General features: G+C 37.2%; 1 protein-coding gene across 3 annotated transcripts in view; it reads left to right on the top strand.

Moving 5' to 3' along the window:
• FAM184B (family with sequence similarity 184 member B) overlaps nucleotides 1-12,507 on the top strand; it is a 50,984-nt gene that overhangs the window by 19,832 nt on the left and 18,645 nt on the right. For 2 of the 3 annotated variants that reach the window (XM_076336001.1, XM_076336000.1), the window contains exon 3: nucleotides 7,085-7,195. The exons of the other annotated variant lie outside the window; for it this stretch is intronic. In XM_076336001.1, the coding sequence (XP_076192116.1) occupies nucleotides 7,085-7,195 (111 nt within the window). The remainder of the gene's footprint in view (nucleotides 1-7,084; nucleotides 7,196-12,507) is intronic. 3 annotated transcript variants of the gene reach the window in all.

Genomic DNA, 12,507 nt, shown 5'->3' with positions numbered 1-12,507 from the left:
ATCTGTTGACTGAACAGAGCTTTACCTTTCCTGCCCAGAAATGTGAAGAGAACAGCAAGCAGGCACTAATACTAGCAATGACTATTTACAGAGTACGTTCTCCTTTTCCCTTTTGGTTGCCAGCAGCTCAGTGCACGGATATGAACAGGGTTAGATAAGAGACCTGAGCTGGCAGGTTAGGAATCAAGTGCTTTGTATTGTATGACTCTTGCAACAGTGGCTTGTACCAAGTGACATTTAATGAAGTGTCCTTTACACCTGTGAAGTTTTATGTGCTGAGCCATGAGATGTTCACCATTAGTTCTCACCTCACACTTTGCCTGTCTACCCTAGCTAGTGTATCTCTCATATGTTTGCAGCACAGTTCTGCAGCCCCTTTCTGCTTGATTGCATCATGTGTCAGATGCAGTTTCAGAGGTTGGCACATCATGGGCAATCTGCCAACCAGCTGCATTTGATACATAACGTCAGGGTGTGGGAGAGACAGTGATGAACTGCACTGATGCCAAAGCACCCAGCCACGCTCTGCGCTCAACAGTTCTACTTCCTTCTAATATTATTGGTCCTTCCCATCACATAAACTCACCTGCAGACCTGTCCCCAGCCCTATGACAGCAATCTTGCATATTAGATAAGAAAACACCTTGAAGGTCTAGACTTGGAGTATTTCAGAATAACAATAATTGTTTCCTGATGGGAAAGAAGATTTATCTCCTTTAGAGTCAGAGACCCCAGAATCCTGTAGAGAGCAGGGTCACCCCAGTCAGCTGTGTTCCTCCAAGACAACTCTGACCCTTTTCACCATCTGCCCTCACATCTTGCCTGTCGGTATCATTTTGCTGATAGTGCAGAGTTCTGGGTCTCTTCTTTGAGGGAGTTCAGCCTTCAATACAGTCGCTGCCTTTTTGTTTCACAAGATCAGAGGGTGAATTGAATACACCTTCCCCAACATTATTCAGACTCCATTCTCTCAGTGTGTAGATCTGTAGCAGAACAACCTCTGTCTTCTGCAGAAAAGTGGAGAGGATATAATGAATGGCAGAGATGCGGATAAGCCATTTTTTTTAATTGAGTCAGGGAAATCCGTAATATCAGTTTCAATAAGGAAAAGTGTCCTGGTTCTGTAGAAGTTTGAAGCAATAGAGGGGAAGAGGGAAAGAAAGATCCTGATTTCTTGTGAGTACTTGAAGTAACATTCAGGAGAAATGAAGAATGGAGATGTGAAAATTTATGCTCGTGGTTTACTGTTCTGATGTATCGTATAAGAAATGCAGTCTTTTAGGAATAAATAATGTAAAACACGATAGGAACTGGAAATAAGAAGGTGGTGTCATTAGCAATTTAATTTCTAAATTCAGTATCAGCTGGATAAAACAAATATTTTCTGAGGGACATATGCTCAACTTGTACATTTCAGATCCTCTTAACTCCATGAGGCTGATTTACGTACCACTGGAGCATATTGCCTTGAATCTTTAAAGAGATAGCCTCAGACTAGGATAAATCTGGAAGAAGGAAAACAGTTAGACACAATGTTATTTTCTCTGTCTTTCCAGCTTAAATAAAAAAGTAGAAGTTCCTCCTTTCTAAATTGCCTATTTCTGATGCCACCATTAAATACATATTTTTAGAATCCTGTGGACAATGGCAGACGGAGAAACAGAAACATTTCTTTAATCAGTAACACCTCTCATCATTAGTAAATACTAGCAAGAAAAGCTACTACAAGGCTTGAAAGATAAAAGGACTGATGTTTAAGCAAGATGAATTTTCTGTTTTCTCCTTAGTGTATGCCAAGAGGTTTGAGACCTTTAGATGAAATGCATCACATTAGTGCACGTTTGTTGTTATTACCGTGGAAGAGAGAATGCAAAGTATGACAAGTCATTAAGTCTGATCTGTTCAGTCTAGTTTTGGAAGAATTTTGGCATATGCCAGAAGTAAAAGGAAGAAGCTTACCTTTAAGTTTTCAACTACAGAGAGTGTTAAATACAAGTTAGTTTTAACCCATGAGGTTTTACTCAACATTCAGATAGGAACAAATGGCAATTTTGTTTGAGCGAATATTGTAGTAGTATGTTAAACATCTGGAAACTGAGACTAGAACTTTCAAAAACAAAACATTAAATATGGTTCAAATTTTTGCCTTTGGTTATGGACAGACAATTCCCAGCAAAGTCTGTAGGAGCTGATTTTTCTGGTTTTAGGCATCTGTATTATGGATTATGTTACAAGCTATTGTACTTCAGCAACTGGAAAAAACCCCAAACTAATATTCATTAATTTTTAGCACAAGTTGTCATGAAATTAATGGAATTCTATCCTGTTCCAAGTTTAGGATAATCTCAGACATCTTTTAGATGGTAACTCTTGATGAATGTTCACTTTACAATGATGCCTACATCTGAGGGAATGGCTCCACCTTACAAATATTCTAGCAGCAGAGACAGTTTAAGGGTATGGAACAGCAAAAAATGCATTTAAACTAGCTCTGTAGGTGAAAGATTTATATCGAGGAACTGTGCCAAGAGAGAAAATGACCATTTATTTCAGATGGCAAAAAAAGAACATATGTAATAAACATAGAAGTAATGTCATGCATATTTTAGGATTTGGAAGTGTAGCTTAAGGAACACAACAAGAAATTCTGGGATCAAAAGGTATAGTGAAAAAAGTGGAGGAAGATCTAAGCGTAGTCAAAGAGAGAAATACACTTCAAGAGAAGGAAATCCTGCAAAAAGCAGGTAAGATGCTAATTAATGTCATTCTGAAGTATTTTCCTTGTTAGTAGTCACTCACATTGGAAATCCCACAAGTTATTTATGCTATTTGAAATGTAAATTTTGATACCACATAAGATACGGAAACTATCTTGAATTCCCAAAGCAAAGCTATTAATAACGTAGATGAACTGAAATACCAAATAACACAGCTGCAGCAAATGACTTCTACCAGAGCCAGAACAAGAGCGGCTCTGAAGACGTACAAAAGCTTCAACAGGTGTTTTGCTTTCAAATATTCAAAGGCATGGCATGCCAAAAGTACTGAAATCAATGTCATTTTTTGTTTAAGATTAATGGCTTTTGGGTTATTCTACAGCAGTCAGTCCTGTAAGATTCCCAGATCTCTGACCTCATGCAGTGGAACACTGACTCATGTTCATAACCTGAAGTACATGAGTTGCTGCAATGACAGCAAAGAAACTACTGACATCCTTGAGCTAGACCAGAGCAGAGTGTTCAATTTCTTCTGTAACCAAAACCTTAAAGAGAACAAGGTCCAAGGCAGACTTTCTCTGTTGAGGTCAAGTTGGTATACTGATTTATTTTTTTTAAATACAGAAAACAGTTCTTCTGAAAAGCTATGCAGAAATAACACCAGGAATAAACTCAGTACAATGGGGAATGTATGTATCCTGAGAGTTCCCTCTGTACAATGTCTCCCCTTAAGCAATTGTCCAGCTCCAAATCTTTTCTATATTTTTTCAGTTCTCCTAGAATATTGTTATGCTAGCATTCTGGAAAATTAGACCTGGCATCAGAGACATGACAAAAACCAAATTGTCCTTTGTGCTTTTTCACAGAACTCAGGTTGTCCTTGAGGAAGCCTGCATGGTTGGAAGTGGGTCACACACCCAAACTCAAACCAGAACAGCAAAAAACCCCATCCCTAGACTGCAGAAGAAGCATACAGCCCTGAATCACTACAGTTCTACATTGTTAACTAACATAAAGCCAGTATTTGTCAATGGCGTATATCGACCTAAATAGCATATTCCCTACAAAATAGACTACTGCGACCCCAGAATTCTACCCTGGTTTTGTCATATTATATAGCTAGTGTGTTTTATGGACTATGGAAACTGTAGCTATTTAAAAAGAGGGTATGAATAACAGACACAGAGAACTTGCTTTGTAAAGGCAAGCATCAGTCCCATAAGGAAAAGATTTGTCTGAAGGAATAGCTGTTAAAAGGGCTGGAAGATCTTGTAATGAAGCATACAAAGGAAATCAAGCCAGTCTAAAACTTCATGGAAGCTGAAAGAAAGAAAAAAAATGCAGAAGGTAGGAATGTTCTATTTATAGATGCTCTAATTCATCTGGTTTTAATCTTACTGGTCACAGTGACATCATTGGAATTATCCTCACTGGAGGCACTTTGAATTAACATAAAATGGAAGGATTTTCTCGCTATGGTCTTAGTGAAAAAAAAAAGGGGAAAAAAAAGTCAAGCTGATGTATTTCTGTGAAAAGCACTACAGGCAGGAAGGTGAATTTATCCTTGATGTGATAAACTGCCTTCCTAGCAACACTTATTCTTGTGTGCTTTGCATGTGACAGCTGGAGTGATTAATATAAGGTCCCTCCTGAAGAAAAAGGTGTTGTAGGTGTATTCCAATTTCTGACTCAAATTTCCATGGATTGCTGCTGTGAAATACTCAAATACATCAATTTAATAAAAATTTTGCATTGTTTAGGGAAAGAGTCTAATTCTGCAAAGTGTTGGTAAATGATTCAGAGTGCAGGCGTTATGAATGAAATGACGACTAATTGCTAAGAGATACATGCATATATATGTCCTTATTTAACTTCATCAGGAAGAATGCTCATCTTCTCGTGGATCCAGACAGGTTACCTGAGCAATACCTTTTCTCAATGTGTTTTAAGTGGCTGAGCTGTAATTTTTGTTGTTGGTATGCGTTAGCAGCAATTGGCTTAAGAGATTCTTCAAAGAATTTCACCTTCATGAGAACTGCTGTCTATGGCTGAATCCTTTGGTTTCAGGAAATTTGCAATCATCTGTAATGTTTCTGTGCAGTAGGAACCTAAATGTGAGCTGAAATCTATTCAAATGGAGGAAAACCTTGAAACACGTTTAGTTTTAAGCACATACTTTAATGCTTAGTGAAGCTTACAACTCAGTGCATGCCCAAGTGGTTTGCCAAATTTGGGCATAAACTAAGGAGGAGTTTAGTTTCTGTCTCCTAATGTACTTGTGTGTTTGTCAGATATCTTCTAGACAGAAAAAAAATTTGTTAGAGCAGTTTGTAGAACTGGACAATCAGACTACTGGTCAAGTGTTCTTTAGACCCTTCTTGGTGCTAAGAATGTACTTCTACCCATTTTTCCCAGTTTTAATGCTGCTATACCTTTCCGAGTTCAACATTTACTTGAGAATAATCAAATCGCTTGCTGACAAGTTGTGAAGTCATAAAAAGCATGCAGCTCCTGTCACTAAATGTTGACCTTCATAGTACATTCTAGATTTTGGAGACGGAATTGTGTTAAGTGCTTGTCAGAAGAATTCATTTCTGCCTATGAAACTGCTGAAGTTTATACATTTATGCAATCTCATTTCTCAAAAAGGAACCTGTGTGAGTAAATTATTTTATCTGATTGTGAAAGTGGTCACGTTTGATCAGTATGTGAAGATGCAGTTCTTCAAGGTACGCAGTTACACTATCAAGTATAAGCCTTATGAAAAGGACTTTGCCTTTTATATAGTGTATTCTTTCATGTGAAAAAGTTTGTACAGGTAAACTTAAAATGATGCCAGGCTGAAGCTCTTCATGTGAGTCAGATCAAACTTAAATATCAAACACTTTATACTTCAGTAAAAAAGGCATAATAGTAGGCATTTATTGCTTATAGGCAATAAATATTATTACTTATAACCATGTCTTCTTAGAGATTCATATTAAATCAGAAAAATCTTGATTTAGTAGAACTTAAATAAAATTACAACATTTTTCATTACTAATGCTATTTGTATCCTCTGATGCAATTAAGGCCTGTAACAGCTGTTTGAGAAGTATTATATCTATTTTCCAGATAGAAAAATTAAGATACAGAGAAGGAAGTCAGTTGGCAGAGTTGCAGTGGGAATGCTGCAAACACCTGATCTTCAGGTTTTAATCAAAAAGACCATTATATCCTCTCCTTTTCTTACAGGAAAAACTAAAGCTAATTTCTCTCTTTCAATATTCATGTGTCTGTGTTTGATTCCATCCTTTAATTGCTACCTAACAGTTATCCTGTTTTTAAACTGTGAAATACTAATGCATTCTGCTTTATTTAATTGTGAGTTGCAAGGAATGCGTCACTATTGCCTGTGCTTCTGTTGCCTAACATCATGCCATCTTCCCAATGGTTATCACTTTCTTAGTTTTTAGGTACTTTTTCTGTTATCTTGAATTCTTAAGTCATTGTGCTATAAAAATGGGGGTGGGCGGGGGGCTGTGAGAAGGGGCTGTACAGGATGGGGGACGTGTTAAATTGCTATTTTTTCTCTGTTTCTTCCATTTGTGGTGTCTGAAAATATGGTAGAATATTTTTTTGAGTCAGCAAATTGGCACAAATAGGAAGAACAAGCACACTAATAAGTTTGTAATATATATCACTTCAGGACATTTCTAGAAGTTGCACATTCAGTCTTTCTACACTAAACGATTGCTCACACTTGGTACAAACAATTGCTACAAGCTCTTGGTCACTGTCTTGCCCGTGGTATTATTGTTGATTTTTCAAAAACTATTTCCAGCAATAAGGTGATAATATAGTCTTCAGTTTTTTATTTTATTTTATTTTTACTTCCTCACTGGGATTTTCTTTATGGATGCTATAAGATAGTGCTTCCTTTGACTCCCTTTTCCACTAATTGCCCAGTAGTTAGTCATCTGGTTATTTATATGGTCAATGTATATTTATGTTTTTTCAGATCTTGTGGGTGACTCTTGCATACTAAATTATTTTTGAACACTAACACCACTCAAGGCAAAACAGTCTGACTCTTCATGCTGTACAGTTTTCCACCTCAGGGAAGCTTTCAGTAGAAGATCAGGATTACGTGAGCTGTATTGTCTAACACTAGTATTAGAAAGAACCAAACCAAACTGTTAATACTTTTTTGATTGAATAATACGAGTGACATTAAAAGACAGTAGCATGTATTATTGTGTAAACTGCTCTATTATCTAGGTTAACATAGAAGAAATGTTCTTTCTTTTTTATGCTGCATGTTTTGTCCCAGCATGCTCTTTTCTTTTTTTGTTTTTTCTTTTTTTTTTTTTTTTTTTTTACTTTAGGAGCTCCAGACACAGCTAGAGGAATTTAAAAGAAAATCTGAGTGTGAACTAAAGCAACTAGAGAAAGAAAAAGAAGTCCTAACTGGGAAACTTCAAAACTCTTCACTTGAGGTAAACTGGGCATAAATGTAACCCAGTAATAAAAGGTCTCTTCATTTTTCCTCTCATCTGAGAGATTCTTGATTAGATTTTAATGATATTTGCTGCGACTATCACTCAAGAAAATATGCAAGGACTCTAGATAGATATAACAGAAATTACGGCTCCTGAACATCTATGAAGATTTTGACAAGCCTATTTATTTTGATAAATTTCATATATCACTCTTTGGAGATATACTATGGCTATATCAGGGTTGGATGGTGACTCTGACTGTTCGTCTGTATACAGGGCTAAGTAAGATTACAATCTTCCTTACAGCTCTTGTGGACTTTCTGGTTTTTTTTTTTGTGTGTGTGTAAAAGGGCCTGCTGTCTTGGTCCCTTGAGCAACAGAACTGAATGGAAAAAAGGTCAAATAGATCATTGTTTCCGTTCTGCCTGCTTGACGGTAAGGGTGGTAACTGAAGCAGATTGGAATGTGCAATAATTTAGTATATATTAGTAGTTAGGTATGCCTCCCTCTATGTTCTCAAGATCAGGAATGACGTAGAGAAAGCATTGTGACTCCAAAGTAGCTCTGAGGATGTCATAGCTTATGTACTGTTCCCCACTCTGGTTACACCCAAGTCATAATGCAAATTTGTGGACATGGATTAATCTGGAAATAAATCCCTGAGTTGTGTTAGTATTAGATTATCCACCTGTAACAGCTGTAATGTATAGTCGGTTGCAGGCCAAGTGATGCAAATTTTCCAGATTAGTACATCTACCAAAATATTTATACAGGAAAGTGTCATTATTTGAAAAGCCATAACAAGTTGGATAAATAATTTTCTGCCAAAACAAAAGCGGAACCCTACAAGGCAATTATTTACCCAGGTAAACCAGTTCACCTTTAAAATTTCTGACAACTGTGAATACACGTTTTCTCCCTCCCAGGTGTTCCCCTTTTGTGTTGTTCAGTTCTTTTCAGCAAATGCTATTTGCTTTAAAATGTTACATACAGGATATTTCCTTTTCGTCAGTGTGATCATGTGAAGTTTTTGCCTGTGAACATTTTGAAACTTTTATCTCATAGATAAGCTGTAAAACAACTGCTTTAACAGAACTGAAATCAGTTCCCTAGTGAAAAGTTTTGATGATGCTCAGTGCTGCATTTATTTTTCTACCCCAAGTGTATATCATTGCATTTGGTACCTTTTTCAGAAGAACAATGAAATTATTTGTGATTGTCCATTCTGGGAGATTATGGGTGAATGGTCATGTTTTCACCATGAGAATTTGTCATCCATTTCTTTGTTTTTTTCCTGCCAATCCAGGTTTTGAGGCTCCAAGATTTTATTAAGCAAAATGAGGATATTCCCAAATATACAAAATTTCTTCAGTCTAGTTCAAGAAAAAGTAGTGAACAACAGGAATTAGGTAGCTCACACTGTGGAACTACTGAATTACAGATAGCCACTGTGTGGCTGTCTGTAATTTCCATTGCTTTATATCTTTGCTGATTCTAACCAGTTTCACTTCCAGCAATTCTGTGGGAGCTTGCATGGGAATAGCTCCACAAAAGTTGGAAGACCTAGATCTTTCTCAGCTGGCATTTGTAGACTCTGAGTGGCCATAATAAGCTCTTTTTGAGTGTTCAGAGACAGAAAAAGGACAGATAGGTTCATCAGGGGGCTAAGCAAGATGTTGGCCCCCCTCTCCTATCTGCTTCCACTTTCCCACATGCCATTACACCTGCTTGGTGCAGCACGTTCCAGAAATCAGGGCATGTGTTGTGGTCATTTACTATGTAACACCTGCTTTTTCTCCCATTCATGCTGTACTGGCTGTACTAGTTCTGAGTGCAGCATGGTCTTTTCCCATTCATTTCTCCTCTAAAACAGTTTTGTACATTCTGGTATCACCATTGGATTCTGACATTCTATCCATTTCCCAGTCTTAGAAATATAGAATTTAAGTGTAGTTCTTAATGTTCTTAAAGTTCTGGCTAAATCCTGGTTTTAGGTTTCATTACACATTTCTGCATGCCACCGTTTTCTACAGGTTCTTCTCTGAGAGAATTTCAGGTCAATCCTTGTTGACCTATCCAGAGTGACCTTGCACCTAATGCAAAACATGGGTTGTCAGAAACGGTCATCTTTATTCTTTTCCAAATTCCCCTAAATGTACGTATTTCTACAAAAACATCTTAGTCCATTCAAAGCTGAAAATTTACCATGATATTCTGGCATCCCTGGGTAATGCCTGAAAGTTATACTGGTTTGAGGTATGAGGGGAAGAGATGGAAGGGAGGAGTAGTGGCACACTGTCTGATCTCATAGTATTGTGTATATGCATGCAGGTGGTGTATTCCACTGAAAGGTCTCCAAGAAATAAGAAGGCTTATGACACAAAGCAATTATTGTTCAGGTTTTGCAGATAGAAAAAGTGAGGCAGTGAGTCATCAAATTACTTTTCCTGAAGTCACACATTCAGGACAGGAAAATATCTTGGAATCTAACAATGCTCCCAAAAGGGAGGAAATGCTCCCTCTGAAGAGGAATTTTGCATTTTGCTTGGTACTCTATAAGTTACTTTCCGAAACAATTACTTGGCAGTATTTCCAGGGAAGTGAAGTAATTTCAACTTACAATACTTTCTTTCTATAAATATGTGAATATTCAGAGCCATTTAGTATACAACATTACGTTTCACTGAGGGCATGATTCCCATCTGGGAACCTTTGCAATGGCTCAGCTCAGCACTTCTGCCTCAAAGGTTAGGCAATGTGCTGTTACTAATCCAATTCTAACCTGGATACACTTTCAGATCTAAAAATAGCTTCCTTGGCTGCATAAGGCATATTTTTGGTTGGGCTGACATAGCTAGAACACTATGCAGAGTGGACAGAATCATGATAATTTCATTTCTCTGGCGATGCACTTCAAAGTGGCAGTATTTCTGTATTACTAAGATTTTTCTGGATAAAGAAATCAGATTCACACCTGTTTGGTCCTTTGGAAGGAAGGATGTGAGATTCTGTGTGAGTCCAATGCTAATTCATTAGGAGTCATCCAGTTCCTTGCTTTTGCACTACAGGATCTCTTCAACATGTGTTAAAGGGGTTATTCTGGAATTAGAAGGTACCTAAAATAGAAGCGCAGGCATCACCTTGTCATGATATATCTTTGAACAGTGCTAGCACAGCAATGCCCAAAGCCTTGATGGAGATCTTGTAGGTACCACCAAATAGCAGCAGTAGAGATGTGCCTAGTGTGTTCACACCTGTCCCTCCAGTCAGGAATTGCCATAAGTTTAGGAAGGCAGTTAACTGTGATCTTAGCTGAAGTAACTGTGAAATAAGCCTAAAGACAACAGTAAAATATAATTTCATTATTTTGTTGTTACTTCTTATGCCATGTTACCTTTTTGATGTGATAGCATCATAGTTTGAGTAAAACCCTGTAGCATTTGGGTGCCTTATTTTAACTCTCTGAACAAATTCTCAATTGTGGTGACTCTTCTATAATACATCAAAAGGCAGTTTTAAGTCTTTTATATAAATGCATCCCCTAGCAATGCATTGAGAAACTCGGATCTTTCTACTTTAAAGATACAGGAAGTCAAAATATTCTCTCTGATTCCAACTTTAGATCTTGCCTTTGAGATTTCACACTTCTTATGGACGATAAATAAAAGAAGGGGAGAGCAGACATAAGATAGACTTCAAGTATTCACAGGCTTGCAAGCACAGTGAATTAAAATAAAGCCAAAGTCAAACAGGGGAGCCAACTGTGATGGCATGAACAGACTTATATTTGCCCGGTATTTTTGCCCATGGGCTATCACAGTCTGAGAGCTACTTCTTCAAAAGAATCAAGCCATCCTTCCAAGGAGAAGGACAGTAATTATGGTTAGAAAAGAATGAAACTTGAAAGACTTTTGAAATAATTCAAAACTTATCTGTCCTCTTTTAGTAATAGTTGTTCATTTTTTCTTTACTTGGAAGACAGTGGGAGGCAAAATCAGCTGTCATAAGAAAGGGCAAGTGCAAACATAACCCTGAAATTTGAAAAGAATTCAGCAGAGCCTAGAAAAATACTCTTGCCTAGAGTTTATACTGTGGATAGGTATTAGTTGCATCTTTAAGACCACTTTATGCAATTCTGGTGGATAAAAGTGAATGAATAATGGTATTAGAGGTACAGTTTTTTCAAGAGGTTTTGTTTTGCAGCAGGAAGACATTATAAAACAATGATGCTGGTCTGTTAATAGTAAAAGGAGCCAAATAGATTCTGGACTGATGTGAGCTGGCATAGTTTCATTGGCTTAAACGTTGCTGTACCAATTTTACAAATTGAGGGTCTGGCTATCTGTTTTGAAGTAATGAAACACAGTAAAACACCTGGGCACTGCAAAATATTCCAGAGAAGGATTTGCACTGGTGGATTTCAAAGCCCTTTTAACTGGAAGACAGGAGGAGGAAACCTGATGGGATGGAAATGTTTGTTTCTTAACCTCTAATATGTTAGAAGTAGCAGGATTTATGAGAAAAAGTGTGTTTGTATCCCTGATATATTTGTGTAGGTCTTTTTCCCTAAATCACTGAAAAATAATGTTTTTAGAAATACTTTTCCATCTGATTTCTTACTACATTATGTTCTCTGTTGCTATCAATTTACTGCTTAGCCTATTTCTAGTTAGTATGATCTTATGTTTCATGCTAGTAGTGCTTTGAACCAATAATTGTCTATGAAGAGAGTCTGGAAGGTCAATAATGTTGTGACCACAGCTGAAGTTTATATATGCTTCTTTTCATCTTCCCCACCTAGATGAATATTTAATTTGCAAAAGAAATATTCAAAGTGACATTTTTCCTGTTTCCAATTTTTCTATTAGAAAATATACAGCCTACTCTTCTGGCACATCTTTTTTACTCACTGGCTTACTTTCAGGAAGCCCAGAGAAAAAATGCATGCTTGAGTGTAGTAATGCTACTGCATATTACATCAGCTGATACAGGGGACTGTACAGCATTAAGTGTTTCACATCAAAGGTTAGTTTTATAAGGAACTGCAGTACTTAAAAACTTCAGTGTTTCCTTTCTTTATATAGGAAAACATTGGCTTGAGTTCAGTAGGCATTAAGACAACGTAAATGTTTTACCAGTAACCGGGAGCCAAAGTGCCCATTTAGTTAAATCTTATGATTTACCACTTTAAAAAAAAATAATAATAATTGCAGCACCTCTGGAAACAAAGGTATGATTGGCAAGTAGCTCTGGCATCTGCCTGTTCTTGGAGTGTATCCAGGCCACAGATAGATCCCATCACACAGACA

The sequence above is a fragment of the Aptenodytes patagonicus genome, chromosome 4, assembly GCF_965638725.1.
Source record: "Aptenodytes patagonicus chromosome 4, bAptPat1.pri.cur, whole genome shotgun sequence".
Taxonomy (NCBI): domain Eukaryota; kingdom Metazoa; phylum Chordata; class Aves; order Sphenisciformes; family Spheniscidae; genus Aptenodytes; species Aptenodytes patagonicus.
Note: the sequence above shows the minus strand (reverse complement) of the source record. Positions and strands in the feature narration are given on the sequence as shown.